Here is a 15,146-nt window from a genome sequence, read left to right as displayed (position 1 = left end):
CGAGTGTCCATGGCTCCACCTTTTGTTTGAAGGAAGTGGGAAGAGCCAAAGGAGAAATTATTAAGGGTGAGGACAAGTTCTGCTAGATGGAGGTGGGTGGTGGTGGAGGGGAACTGGTTGGGTCTGGTGTACAGAAAGAAACAGAAAGCTTTGAGGCCTTCCTGGTAGGGGATTGAGGTTTATTGGGACTGGACATCCATAGTGAAAAAAAAAATGATTGGGCCAAGGACTTGAAATCATTGAAAAGATCCAGAGGGTGTGAAGTGTAAAGGACATAGGTAGGAAGGGACTGAACTGGCGGGGGGGGTGGTGGGAATAAGACAGAGTTATATGAATTCAGTGGGCAGGAGCAGGAACAAGCTGAAACAATGGGTCTACTTGGACAAGCGGGTTTGTGGATCTTGGGTAGGAGGTAGAAATGTGGGATGTGGGAACTAAGAGGTTGGTGGCGATGGATGTGAGATATAAGAGATGTAAGGTGTTGCTCCTCCTCCCTGAGGGTGGCCTCATCTTGGCACAAGAGGAGGCCATGGACCAACATTTTGGAATGGGAATAGGAATCAGAATTAAAATGTTTGGCCACTGGGAAGTTCTGCTTTTGGCAGATGGAGCTGGGATGCTCAACAAAACAGTCCCCCAATTTACGACGGTTCTCGCCAATGTAGAAGTGACCTCATTGGGAGCACTGGACACAATAGATGACCCTGGCAAATTTGCAGGTGAAATGTTAAAAGTTTACAGATGACACGTTAGTAAGTTGGTAGATGGCACTGAGATTGATGGTCTTGTGGATAGTACGTCAGGGATTACAAAACGATATAGCCAGGATACAGAAACACAAGAGATGAAGGGTCTCAGCCTGAAACACTAATTCTTTACTCCCCTCCATAGACGCTGCTTTAATTTGCTGAATTTGTCCAGCATTTTGTGTGTATTGCTCTAGATGGGGTGCGGAGCTGGTCAGAGAAATGGCAGATGGAGTTCAATCCAGAAATGTGTGAATTGATGCATTTTGGAAGGTCAGACTTGAAGGTGGAGTACAAGGTTAATGCCAGCATTCTTAACAGTGTGGAGGAACGGGGGGATCTGAGATACTAGTTCATAGATCCCTCAAAGTTGCCACACAAGTGGATAGAGTGGCTAAGTAGCTGTATGGTGCATTAGCCTTCATTAGTTGGGGGATTGAGTTGAAGAGCTACAAGGTAATGTTGCAGCTCTATAAAGCTCTGGTGAGACCACACTTGGAATATTGTGTTCTTTCAGGTCACCTCATTTTAGGAAGGACGTGGAAGCTTTAGAGAGAGTGCAGAGCAGATTTAACAGGATGCTGACTGAATTAGTGTCTGATGCAGAAAGGTTTAATGAGCTAGAGCTTTTCTACTTTTAGTAAAGGAGGATGAGAGGTGACTTGATAGAGATGTATAAGGTTATGAAAGGCACAGATAGAGTGAACATCTAGCACCTTTTTTCCAGAGCGGTAATGAGGAATACCAGAGGACGTCCTTTTAAGGTGAATGGAGGAAAGTTTAGGAGAGAGGTCAGAGGTAGGTTTTTTACAGAGAGTGATAAGTAGCTGGAATGTGTTGCCTGAGGTGGTGGTAGTGGCTAATGTAAAAGGGCGATTTAAGAGTCTCCGAGATGGGCACATGAGTGAAAAACAAATGGAGGGGTATGTGCTGGGTAGGTTGGAAAGGTTGCATTGATCATGGAATTAGATTATACAGGTCAGCACAATATCTTGAGCCAAAGGATTTGAATTGTCGATACTGTTCTGTATTCAATAGGGTTAGTTTCCATCCGACCATCTATGTGTAATATTGCAGCAACTAAGAACTCGTTAACTGATCGAACACAGCCAAAAGCACTTCAGTCATGTGTGGAACATGTGATTAACTCTGCAGAGGACTTTCTGAGATGCACAAGCTGATGGGTCGCTATCCAACCAGTCACTTCTGGGACCAGAATGAACCCAGACTGTTTGTGTGCGAGGCATCTTTGGCTGCTTCAACAACAAGGCAGTCAAATGTTACTGCCAGCATGGAGACCAGTTCCACAGAGTGCACGGTAGGTACCTGACTACAGCATCGTGAAATAATTACAATGACTTCCTCTTTCTAACATAAAACTCCATGAATAGTAATCACAAGGTTAAGTTTCATGAAGATTGCTGAAGGTTCTGATGTGAAACATGGTTAGCATCCACATGGTAAATCAATTAAGCTGGATATTTGGAGACAAACTTCAATTTTGAAGTTTTATGTCAGAACCTTTGGTAGTGTATTTGGGTGGTTTGAAAGGTAGAGTCACAGAGCACTACTACACAGAAATAGACCATTTGGCCCATCTAGTCTGTGCTAAAGTGATATTCTGCTGGTCCAATTGACCTGACTCTGGACCATAGCCCTCCATACTCCTCCCATCCATGTACGTATCCATAGGTCTCTTAAATGTTGAAATCAAACTCCCATTCACATTTTACTCAGGCAGCTCGTTTCAAAGTTGCACCACCCTCTGAGAGAAATAGTTTCCTCTCAGGTCCCCCTTAAATATTTCACCTTTTGCCCTTAACCCATGACCTCTGGTTCTACTTTCATGAAACCTCAGTGGAAAAAATCTACTTGCATTTACCTTTTCTATGCCCTCGTAATTTTGTATACATCTATTAGATCTCCTCTCATTCTCCTATGGTCCAGGGAATAAAGTCTGAACCTATTCAGCATTTCGCTATAACTCAGATCCTCAAACCCCAGCAACATCCTCGTAAATTTTCTCTGTACTTTTTCAATCTTATTAATGTTTTTAATGCAGGAAGATTCTGTTGTGATAGCAATGATTGCTCTGTGTAGTGGCAGTCCTTATGATACCACACCTTTGTATGTGGATGACCCACTCTCAGTTTACAACAAACCGAACCTTCATGTTGTGCTGTTTTAACTTGTTTCCTGTTGTACGCACAATTCCAACAGGTGGATGTCATGGTGATATCATTCTTCAGCACACAGGAGCATGGCCTCTTGCTGCAGGACATTTTTCCCAAGATGGAATCCCATGAGGCCTTGCTGGGCCTGGAGGTCCCTTATTATTATTTCTCCAAAAAGGTAAGAAGGGCAACTCTTCACAAAGTCCACCTAATAATTTATACGCAACTTCACCGTCACAAAAATATTCAGATGTTTCAAATGGCTTCTATGTAGGAAATCCCACAGGATCAGGATTGACTTACTTCAACCCTAGATTTTGGAGGTTCAAGTGAGGCAAATATGGAAACTGTAAACTCTTGGTCATAAGACATATGAGCAGAAAAAGGCCATTCAGCCCATTGAATCTGCTCCACCATTCGATCATGTTTGTATTCTCTCTGTAACATTTCACACCTTGACCAATCAAAAATCTATCAACTTCCACTTTAAGTATACCCAGTGATTTTGCCTCCACAGATTCACCATCCTTTGGCTAAGACCATAAGACCATGAGGTATAAGAGCAGAATGAGGCCATTTCGCCCATTGTGTCTGCTCCACCATTTCATCGTGGTTGATCCAATTTTCCTCTCAGCCCCAATCTTCTGCCTTCTCCTCAATTCCTTTCAGGCCTTGACCAATCAAATATCTATCAACTTCTGCCTTAAAGATACATAAAGGCTTGGCCTCCACAGCTGTCTCCGGAAAAGAATTTATCACTCTCTGGCTAAAGAAATTCCTCTTCATCTCTGTTCTAAAAGGACGCCCCTCTATCCTGAGGTCGTGTCCTCTGGCAACCTGTGCCAACCAGCTGGCGAGAGTATTCAAGGATACTTTCAACCTCTCACTGCTATGGACGAAAGTTCCCACTTGCTTCAAAAACGCAACAATTATACCAGTGCCTAAGAAGAATAATGTGAGCTGTCTTAACGACTTTTGCCTAGTAGCACTCACATCTACAGTGATGAAATGCTTTGAGACGTTGGTCATGACTAGACTGAACTCCTGCCTCAGCAAAGACCTGAACCACTGCAATTTGCCTATCATCACAATAGGTCAATGGCAGATGCAATCTCAATGGCTCTTCACACGGCCTTAGACCACCTGAACAACACAAGCAGTTATGTCAGGATGCTGTTCATCGACTATAGCTCAGCATTTAATACCATCATTCCCACAATTCTGATTGAGAAGTTACAGAACCTGGGCCTCTGTACCTCCCTCTGCAATTGGATCCTCGACCTCCTAACCGGAAGACCACAATCTGTGCAGATTGCTAATAACATCTCCTCCTCACTGACAATCTACACTGGTGCACCTTGGGTGCGTGCTTCCCCACTGCTCTACTCTTTATACCCATGACTGTGTGGTTAGGCGTAGCTCAAATACCATCTGTAAATTCACTGATGATACAACCATTGTTGGCTGAGAAGGCGTATAGGAGCAAGATATGTGGAGAAATTACTTTAGTCAGAGGGTGGTAAATCTGTGGAGTTTGTTGCCACGAGCGGCTGTGGAGGCCAAGTCATTGGGTGTATTTAAGGCAGAGATAGATAGGTTCTTGATTAGTCAGGGCATCAAAGGGTATGGGGTGAAGGCAGGGGAGCGGGGATGACTGGAAGAATTGGATCAGCCCATGATTGAATGGGAGAGCAGACTCGATGGGCCAAATGGCCTACTTCTGCTCCTATATCTTATGGTCTTATGATATGCCAACTAGTGGAGTGGTGTTGCAGCAACAACCTGGCACTCAACGTCAGTAAGACGAAAGAGCTGATTGTGGACTTCAGGAAGGGTAAGACAAAGGAACACATACCAATCCTCATGGAGGGATCAGAAGTGGAGAAAGTGAGCAGCTTCAAGTTCCTGAGTGTCAAGATCTCTGAGGATCTAACTTGGTCCCAGCATATTGATGCAGTTATAAAGAAGGCAAGACAGCGACTATACTTCATTAGGAGTTTGAAGAGATTTGGTATGTCAACAAATACACTCAAAATCTTCTATAGATGTACAGTGGAGAGCATCCTGACAGGCCGATTACTGTCTGCTATGGAGGGGCTACTGCACGGGACCGAAAGAAGCTGCAGAGGGTTGTAAATTTTGTCAGCTCCATCTTGGTACTAGCTTACAAAGTACCCAGGACATATTCAGGGAGCGGTGTCTCAGAAAGGCAGTGTCCATTATTAAGGACCTCCAACACCCAGGGCATGCCCTTTTCTCACTGTTACCATCAGGTTGGAGGTACAGAAGCCTGAAGGCACACACTCAGCGATTCAGGAACAGCTTCTTCCCCTCTGCCATCTGATTCCTAAGTGGACATTGAACTCATGAACACTACCTCACTTTTTAAATATATATGATTTCTGTTTTTTGCATGATTTTTAATCTATTCACTATATGTATACTGTAGTTGATTTATATATTTATTTCTTATTATTTTATTATTTTTTCTTCTATATTATGTTTTGCATGGAAACTGCTGCTGTTGCTAAGTTAACAAATTTCACGACACATGCCGGTGATAATAAACCTGATTCTGATTCTGGTCTTAGACTCTCCCACCATAGGAAACATCCTCTCCACATCCACTCTGTCAAGGCTTTTCACCATTCGATAGGTTTCAATGAGGTCACCCCTCAATCTTCTGAATTCTAGTGAATAGAGGCCCAAACCCATCAAACGCTCTTCATATGACAAGCCATTCAATCCTGGAATCATTTTTGTGAATCTTCTTTGAACCCTCTCCAGTTTCAGTACGTCCTTTCTCAGGTGAGGGGCCCAAATCTGCTCACAATACTCCAAGTGAGACCTCAGCAGTGCTTCATAAAGTTTCAATATTACATCCTTGCTTTTATATTCTAGTCCTTTTGAAATGAATACTAGCATTGCATTTGCCTTCCTCACCACAGACTCTACCTGCAAATTAATCTTTAGGGAATCCCACACAAGGACTATCAAGTCCCTTTGCACCTCAATTTTCTTGTATTTTCTCTCCATTTAGGAAATAGTCAACCCTTTCTTTTCTTTTACTAAGGTGCATAACCATACACTTCCTGACACGGTATTCCATCTGCCATTTCTTTGTCCATTTTCTTGATCTGCCTGAGTCCTTCTGTAGCCCCTCTACTTCCTCAAAATTACCTGCCCCTCCACCTATCTTCATATCGTCAGATTTGTCATGCAAGATTTGCCCGTGAGGAAACCATGCTAACTATGGCCTATTTTATCATATGTCTCCAAGTACTCTGAGACCTCATTCTTAATAATTGACTGGTGTAGGGGGCAGGGCTTCAGATTCCTGGATCTCTGGGGCCTCTTCTGGGGGAGGTAGAACCTGTACAAAAAGGACGGGTTACACCTGAACCCAAAGGGATCCAATATCCTAGCGGGCAGATTTAATAGAGCTGTTAGGGAGGATTTAAACTAATTTGGCAGGGGGATGGGAACCACAGTGATAGAGCTGAGGAAGGGGAAAACAGAAATAAATCAAATATAGCGTGGAACAGAGATGATAGAAAGGACAGGCAGGAAATGGGGCATAATCACAGCCAGTGGCATGAGTTACAGGGCAATAGAGGCATTGTGCAGTTAAAGCAGAAAGCAACAAACACTGGACTGAAAGTGTCATATTTGAATGCATGCAGCGTAAGAAATAAAATGGACGATCTTGAAATTCAGCTACAGATTGGCAAGTATGACGTTGTGGCCATCTCTGAAACTTGGCTAAAGGACGGCTGCCATTGGGAGCTGAACATCCAAGGATATACGGTGTATGGGAAAGATAGGTTAGTAGGCAGAGGGGGTTGTGTGGCCTTGTGTAAAGAAATAATATTAAATCATTAGAAAAGGATGACATTGGATTGGAAGGTGTAGAGTCTCTATGGGTTGAGTTAAGAAATGGCAAGGGTAAAAGGACCCTAATGACAGTTGTATACAGGCCTCCAAACAGCAGCTAGGATGTGGATCACAAATTATAGCAGGAGGTAGAAAAGGCGTGTCAGAAGGGCAATGTCATGATAATCATTCAGGATTTTAAAATGAAAGTGGATTGGGAAAACCAGGCCAGTACTGGGCCTCAAGAGAGAGAATTTGTAGAATGTCTAAGGGATGACTTTTTAAACAAATTGTTGTTGAGCCCACGAAGGGATCAGCTGTGCTGGATTGGGTGTTGTGCATTGATCCGGGGGATGATAAGAGAGCTTCACGTTAAGGAACCCTTAGGGAACAGTGGTCACAATATGATCGAGTTCACATTGAAATTTGAGAAAGAGAAACTAAATTCCAATGTGTCGGTATTTCAGTGGAATAAAGGAAATTACAATGGCACGTGAGGGGAACTGGCCAAAGTTCACTGGAAAGGGACACTAGCAGGAAGGACATCAGAGCAGCAATGGCTGGAGTTTCTGCGAGAAATGAGGGAAGTGTGAGACAGATATATTCCAAACAAGAAGAAGTTTTTGAATGGAAAAAGGACACTGCCATGGCTGACAAGTGAAGTCAGAGCCAAAGCAAAAACAAAAGAGAGGGCATACAAGGAAGCCAGAGCTAGTGGGAAGATAGAGGATTGGGAAGTTTTTAAAAACTTGCAGAAGGAAACTAAGAAGGTCATTAGGAAGGAAAAGATGAATTATGAAAGGAAGCTCGTGACTAATATCAAAGAAGATACTAAAAGCTTTTTTTTAAGTATATAAAGGGTAAAAGAGAGTTGAGGGTAGATATAGGGCCAATAGAAAATGATGCTGGAGATATGGTAATGAGAGACGCAGAGATGGCAGGGGAACTGAATGCGTATTTTGCATCAGTCTTCAGGAGTGTCAGGGAAGTGAAGCTTGTGCAGTGAAATTTACGACTGAGAAGGTGCTCAGGAAGCTTAATGGTTTGAGGGTAGATAAATCTCCTGAACCTATTGGAATGAACCCTCAGGTTCTGAAGGAAGTAGCTACAAAGATTGGGGAGGCATTAACAATGATCTTTCAAGAATCGATAGATTCTGGCATTGTACCTGATGATGGGAAAATTGCAAATGTTACTTCGCTGTTTAAGAAGGGTGGGAGGCAGCAGAAAGGAAACTATAGACCTGTTAGCCTGACATTAGTGGTTGGGAAGTTGTTGGAATCGATAGTTAGGGATGAGATTACGGAGTACCTGGAGGCACATGACAAAGATAAGTCAAAGCCAGCGTGGTTTCCTGAAAGGAAAATCGTGCCTGACTAACCTACTGCAATTTTTTGAGTAAATTACAAGTAGGGTAAACAAAGGAGATGCAGTGGATGTGGTGTATTTGGATTTTCAGAAGGCCTTTGACAAGGTGCTCCACATGAGGCTGCTTAGCAAGATAAGAGCCCATGGAATTACAGGGAAGTTACTAGCACGGGTGGAGCATTGGCTGGTTGGCAGAAAACAGAGAATGGGAATAAAGGGATCCTATTCTGGCTGGCTGCCGGTTACCAGTGGAGTTCCACAGGGGTCGGTGTTAAGACCACTGCTTTTTACGATATATGTCAATGACTTGGTCTACGGTATTAATGGATTTGTGGCTAAGTTTGCCGATGATACAAAGATAGGTGGAGGAGTGGGTAGTGTTGAGGAAACACAGAGCCTGCAGAGAGGCTTAGATAGTTTAGGGGAATGGGCAAAGAAGTGGCAAATGAAATACAATGTTCAAAAGATTATGATCATGCACTTTAGTGGAAGAAATAAACGAGCAGACTATTATTTAGGTGGGGAGAGAATTCAAATTGCAGAGATGCAAAGGGACTTTGGAGTCTTTGTGCAGGACATCCTAAAGGTTAACCTCCAGGTTGAGTCGGTGGTGAAGAAGGTGAGTGCAATGTTGGATTCATTTTTAGAGGTATAGAATACAGAGTAGGGATGTGATGTTGAGGCTCCATAAGGCACTTGTGAGACCACACTTGGAGTATTGTGTGCAGTTTTAGGCCACTTATTTTCGAAAGGATATGCTGGCATTGGAGAGGGTTCAGAGAAGATTCACAAGAATAATTCCAGGATTGAAGGGGTTACCGTATAAGGAACGTCTGGCAGCCCTTGGGCTGTATTCCCTGGAGTTCAGGAGAATGGTGGGGGGGGGATCTCATAGAATGGGTGTGCGGAATGGGCTGCTGGCGATGGTGGTGGAGGCAGATACGATAGGGTCTTTTAAGAGACTCCTGGATAGGTACATGGAGCTTAGAAAAATAGAGGGCTATGGGTAACTTTAGGTAATCTCTAAAGTAAGTACATGTTCGGCACAGCATTGTGGGCCAAAGAGCCTGTATTGTGCTGTAGGTTTTCTGTGTTTCTAAACATTCTGAATGTTAAAAGGCCTGAACAGATTAGATATGGCAAAGTTATTTCCCATGGTAGGGGAGTCTAGGACAAGAGGGTATGACTTCAGGATTGAAGGACGTCTATTAAGAACAGAGATGCAGAGAAATTACTTTAGTCAGAGGGTGGTAAATCTGTAGAATTTGTTGCCACAAGCGGCTGTGGAGGCCAAGTCATTGGGTGTATTTAAGGCAGAGATAGATAGGTTCTTGATTAGCCAGAGCATCCAAGGGTATGATGAGAAGGCAGGGGAGTGGGAATGACTGGAAGAATTGGATTAGCCCATGACTGAATGGCGGAGCAGACTCGATGGGTCGAATGGCCTACTTCTGCTCCTATGTCTTATTGTCTTATAGTCTTATAGAAACCATTCTGAGTTTGACTAATTTTATCATTAGCCTCCAAGTACCTCGAAACTTCTTCCTTAATAATAGACTCCAACACTTTCCAAACCACTGAGGTTAGGCTAACTGGCCTATAATTTCCTTTCTTTTGCCTTCCTCCCTTCTTAAAGAGTGGAATGACATTTGCAAGCTTCTAGTTCTCCGGGACCATGCCAGTATTATGTTATTTTTGAATGATCACGAACAATGCAACCGTTATTTCTTCAGCAGCCTCTCTCAAGTCTCTGGGATGTAGTCCATCTAGTCCAGCTGACTTGTCCATCTTAAGACCTTTGAGTTTACCTCCCACTTTTTCTTTTGTAATAGCAATGGTACTCACGCTAGCTCCCTAACCTCACGGACCTCTGGCACACTGCTATTGTCTTCCACAGTGAAGACAGATGCAAAGTACCCATTAAGTTCATCTGCTATTTCTTTGTTCCCCATTACTACCTCACCAGCATCATTTTCCAGTGGTCCAATATCAACTCTCACCTCCGCATTTCTCTTTCTCCAACTGAAAAAACTAAGTCACAATAAATAGACAAACACAATCTACCTAAACTTATAACACACAAATAACTACACTTTGCAAGTCTTTATTGAACACATTGTTTAATCGTTCAGAGTCCAGGCTGGAAAAAGTATGTGAACCCTGATATTTAATAACTGGTCGAACCTCCTTTAGCAGCAATAACCTCCACCAAACATTTCCTGTAGCTGCTGATCAGACTTACATCAGGGCAAGGAGGAATTTTAGATCATTCCTCCATACAAAACTGTTTCATCATGGACTCACCTTCACCACTGAGCAGGTAAGAAGGGCTCTGGGGAAATTCAGACACGGTAAAGCATTGGGACTGGATAGTGTGAGCCTCAAGGACCTGAAGGGGTGTGCTGAGCAGCTGTGTGGCAGCTCCATTGTACCCTGGATAATGGGCTGCTTAACTAGTGAACCACAGTTTGTGTGGCTTCAGAGCTGTGTATCAGACATGGCTATAAGCAGCAATGGGGCCCCAAGGGGATTGTATTGGCTCCCTTCCTATTTACCCTGTATGCCTTGGACTTTAGATCAGAAATTCTCTGATGACACAGCAATAGTTGGGTATACAAAGGGAGGACAGGAGGATGAATACAGGGCCGTGGTGGAGGTCTTTGTCACGTGTTGCAAGCTGAGTCATCTGCAGCTCAATATCAGTAAAACAAAGGAGATGGTGATGACTTTAGGAATATTGAGCCTGCACTGCTCCCTGTTACTACTGATGGTGAGGACGTGGATGTGGTAGGGACCTATAAGTGCGTGGGGGTGCACCTGGATGACAGACTTGAGTGGAGCACCAACACAGAGGCTGTGTACAAAAACGGCCTGGTTCACCTCTACTTCCTGAGGAGCTTGAGGTCCTTTGGAGTATGCAGTCCTCTCCTTGACATGTTCTATCAGTCTGTTGTTGCCACTAAAATCTTCTTTGTGGTGGTGTGCGGGGCAGTGGCATCAACATGAATGATGCCAACAGGCTCAATAAACTGATTAGAAAGGCTGGCTCTGTTACAGGAGTCAAACGGGACACACTGGAGGCTGTGGTAGAACAAAGGCCCTCTGGAAAATCCTGACAATTCTGGACAATGTTTCTCACCCTCTGCATGCCACCTTGGCTGAACAGAGGAGCACTTTCAGTAATAGACTATGACAACTGCACTGCTCCAAAGAGCACAATATGAGGGCATTCTTACCCTCGGCCATTAGGCTCTATAATGAGTCAACCTATAGCTGTGGAAGTGATGACTCCCTCCTGTTAGATGTTTGAGGTAACTTATTTTTTATTCTTTCTTACTTCTCTTATAATACTTGTATATCTGTGGACCTGTGCTGCTACTGTGACACTGTAATTTCCTTTGGGATCAATAATATATCTCTATATTTCTGGGATATCTTGCATGAACAGCTTTCTTCAGGTCATGCCACAGCATTCCAATTGGGTTAAGGTCAGGAATCTGACTTGACCATTCCAAGACACAAATTTTATTCTTTTTAAACCATTCTGTTGTGGATTTACTTTTGTGTTTCAGATCATTGTCTTGTTGTATCATCAAATTTCTATAAAGCTTCAGCTGACTGACCGCTACCCTGACGTTCTCTTGTAAAATGTCTTGATACAATTTTGAATTCATTGTTCCTTCAATGAATGCAGGCTGTCCAGTCCCTGAGGCAGCAAAGCAGCCCCAAACCATAGAAACACAGAAAACCTACAGCACAACACAGGCCCTTCAGCCCACAAAGCTGTGCTGAACATGTCCTTACCTTGGAATTACCTAGGCTTACCCATAGCCCTCTATTTTTCTAAGCTCCATGTAGCCATCCAGGAGTCTCTTAAAAGACCCTATCGTTTCTGCCTCCACCACCGTTGCCAGCAGCCCATTCCACACACTCACCGCTTTCTGTGTATAAAAAAAAAAGCAACTTACCCCTGACGTCTCCTCTATACCTACTTCCCAACACTTAAAACTATGCGTCACGCTAGCCCTTTCAGCCCTGGGAAAAAGCCTCTGACTATCCACACGATCAGTGCCTCTCATTATCTTGTACACCTCTATCAGGTCACCTTTCATCCTCTGTCACTCGAAGGAGAAAAGGCCGAGTTCACTCAACCTATTCTCATAAGACATGCTCCCCAATCCAGGCAATATCCTTGTAAATCTCCTCTGAACGCTTTCTATGGTTTCCACATTCTTCCTGTAGTGAGGCAACCAGAATTGAGCACAGTACTGCAAGTGGGGTCTGACCAGGGTCCTTTATAGCTGCCACGTTACCTCTCGGCTCTTAAACTCAGTCTCACGGTTGATGAAGGCCAATGCACTGTCTGCCTTCTTAACCACAGAGTCAATCTGCGTAGTATCTTTGAGTATCCTAGGGACTCGAAACCCAAGATCCCGCTGATCCTCCACACTGCCAGAGTCTTGCCATTAATGCTATATTCTGCCATCATATTTGACCTACCAAAATGAACCACCTCACACTTATCTGTGTTGACCTCCGTCTGCCACTTCTCAGCCCAGGTTTGCATCCTATCAATGTCCCGCTGTAACCTCTAACAGCCCCCCACACTATCCACAACACCCCCAACCTTTGACTCATTAGCAAATTTACTAACTCATACTTCCACTTTTTCATCCAGGTCATTTATAAAAATTACAGAGTAGGGGTCCCAGAACAGATCCCTGAGGCACACCACGAGTCACTGGCCTCCATGCAGAATATTAGATTAGATTATTAGATTATGAGGACACGCAGTCCTCTTTTATTGTCATTTAGTAATGCATGCATTAAGAAATGATACAATGTTCCTCCAGAATGATATCACAGAAACACAAGACAAACCAAGACTAAAAAAACTGACAGAAGCCACATAATTATAACGTATAGTTACAACACTGCAAAGCAATACCGTAGTTTGATGAAGAACAGACCATGGGCACGGTAAAAAGAAAGTCTCAAAGTCTCTCAAAAGTCCCATCATCTCACACAGACGGTCGAAGGGAGAAACTCTTCCTGCCATTGAGCTTCCAGCGCCGCAAACTTGCTGATGCAGCATCCTGGAAGCACCCGACCACAGCTGACTCTTGAGTCCATCCGAAAACTTCGAGCCTCCGACCAGCCCTCTGACACCGAGCACCAAGCACCATCTCTGCCGAGCGCTTCGACCCCATCCTCGGCAACAGGCAGTAGGCAAAGCCGAGGATTTGGGGCCTTCCCTTCCAGAGATTCTGGATCGCACAGTAGCAGCGGCAGCGAAGTGGGCATTTCAGAAGTTTCTCCAGATGTTCCTCCGTGCTTCTCACATCTGTCTCCATCAAATCAGGATTGTGCATGGCCCCTATTTAATAAATACGATATCAATTTGGAGCTGCTGCGCGTGCTGCGTCGCGCCGCCATCTTCTCCTCCTCTCCTTATTAATTGACACAGATGTCATCCATTTGGAAAAATAGAATATGACCCATCTATAGCCACTCTTTGCCTTCTGTGGGCAAGCCAGTTCTGGACCCACAAAGCAATGTCCTCTTGGATCCCATGCCTCCTTACTTTTTCAATAAGCTTTGCATAGGGTGCCTTGTTAAATGCCTTGCACTTATCCAGATACACCACATCTACAGCTCTACCTTCATCAATGTGTTTAGTCACATCCTCAAAAAATTCAATCAGGCTCATTAGGTACGACCTGCCTTTGACAAAGCCATGCTGGCTATTCCTAATCATATTATACCTCTCCAAATGTTCATAAACCCTGTCTCTCAGGATCTTCTCCATCAACGTACCAACCACTGAAGTAAGATTCACTGGTCTATAATTACCTGGGCTATCTCTACTCCCTTTCTTGAATAATGGAACAACATCCGCAACCCACCAATCCTCCAGAACCTCTGCTGTCCTCATTGATGATGCAAAGATCATCGCCAGAGGCTCAGCAATCTCCCCCTTGCTTCCCACAGTAGCCTGGGGTACATCCCATCCTGTCTCAGTGACTTATTCAACCTGATGCTTTCCAAAAGCTCCAGTACATCCTCTTCCTTAATATCTACATGCTCAAGCTTTTCGGTCCACTGCAAGTCATCCCTGTAATCACCAAGATCCTTTTCCGTCGTGAATACTGAAGTAAAGTATTAAGTACCTCCGCTATTTCCTCTGGTTCCATACACACTTTTCCATTGTCACACTTGATTGGTCCTACTCTCTCACGTCTTATCCTCTTGCTCTTCACATACTTGTAGAATGCCTTGGGGTTTTCCTTAATCTTGTCCACCAAGGCCTTCTCAAGGCCCCTTCTGGCTCTCCTAATTCCATTCTTAAACTCCTTCCTGCTAACCTTATAATCTTCTAGATCTCTATCATTAACAAGTTTTTTGAATCTTTCATAAGCTCTTCTTCTTCACTAGATTTACAACAGCCTTTGTACACCACGGTTCCTGTACCCTATCATCCTTTCCATGTCTCATTGGAACGTACCTATGCAGAACCCCATGCAAATATCCCCTGAACATTTCCCACATTTTTCCCGTATGTTTCCCTGAGAACATCTGTTTCCAATATATGCTTCCAAGTTCCTGCCTGACAGCCTCATATTTCCCTTACTCCAATTAAATGTTTTCCTAACTTCTATGTTCCTATCCCTCTTCAATGCTATGGTAAAGGAGATAGAGATAAAATGCTCTCCCACTGAGAGACCTGACACCTAATCAGGTTCATTTCCCTATACCAGATCAAGTACAGCCTCTGCTCGTGTAGGCTTATCTACATATTGTGTCAAGAAACCTTCCTGAACACACCTAACAAACTCCACCCCATCTAAACCCCTCACTCTAGGGAATGCCAATCAATATTTGGGAAATTAAAATCCCCCCCACAACAACCCTGTTATTATTACTCCTTTCCAGAATCTGCCTCCCTATCTGCTCCTCGATGTCCCTGTTACTATTGGGTGTCTAT

General features: G+C 43.8%; 2 protein-coding genes across 4 annotated transcripts in view; one reads left to right on the top strand and one right to left on the bottom strand.

Moving 5' to 3' along the window:
* The window catches only part of ift140 (intraflagellar transport 140 homolog (Chlamydomonas)), a 232,275-nt gene that overhangs the window by 83,272 nt on the left and 133,857 nt on the right, over nt 1-15,146 (top strand). The window contains exons 16-17 of the mRNA XM_072269234.1: nt 1,902-2,064; nt 2,967-3,098. Of these exons, the coding sequence (XP_072125335.1) occupies nt 1,902-2,064; nt 2,967-3,098 (295 nt within the window). The remainder of the gene's footprint in view (nt 1-1,901; nt 2,065-2,966; nt 3,099-15,146) is intronic.
* Nucleotides 1-15,146, bottom strand: part of tmem204 (transmembrane protein 204) — a 146,153-nt gene that overhangs the window by 71,585 nt on the left and 59,422 nt on the right. The gene's annotated exons all lie outside the window — the stretch shown is intronic.

The sequence above is a fragment of the Mobula birostris genome, chromosome 9, assembly GCF_030028105.1.
Source record: "Mobula birostris isolate sMobBir1 chromosome 9, sMobBir1.hap1, whole genome shotgun sequence".
Taxonomy (NCBI): Eukaryota; Metazoa; Chordata; class Chondrichthyes; order Myliobatiformes; family Myliobatidae; genus Mobula; species Mobula birostris.
This window is presented reverse-complemented; position numbering and strand designations above follow the sequence as displayed.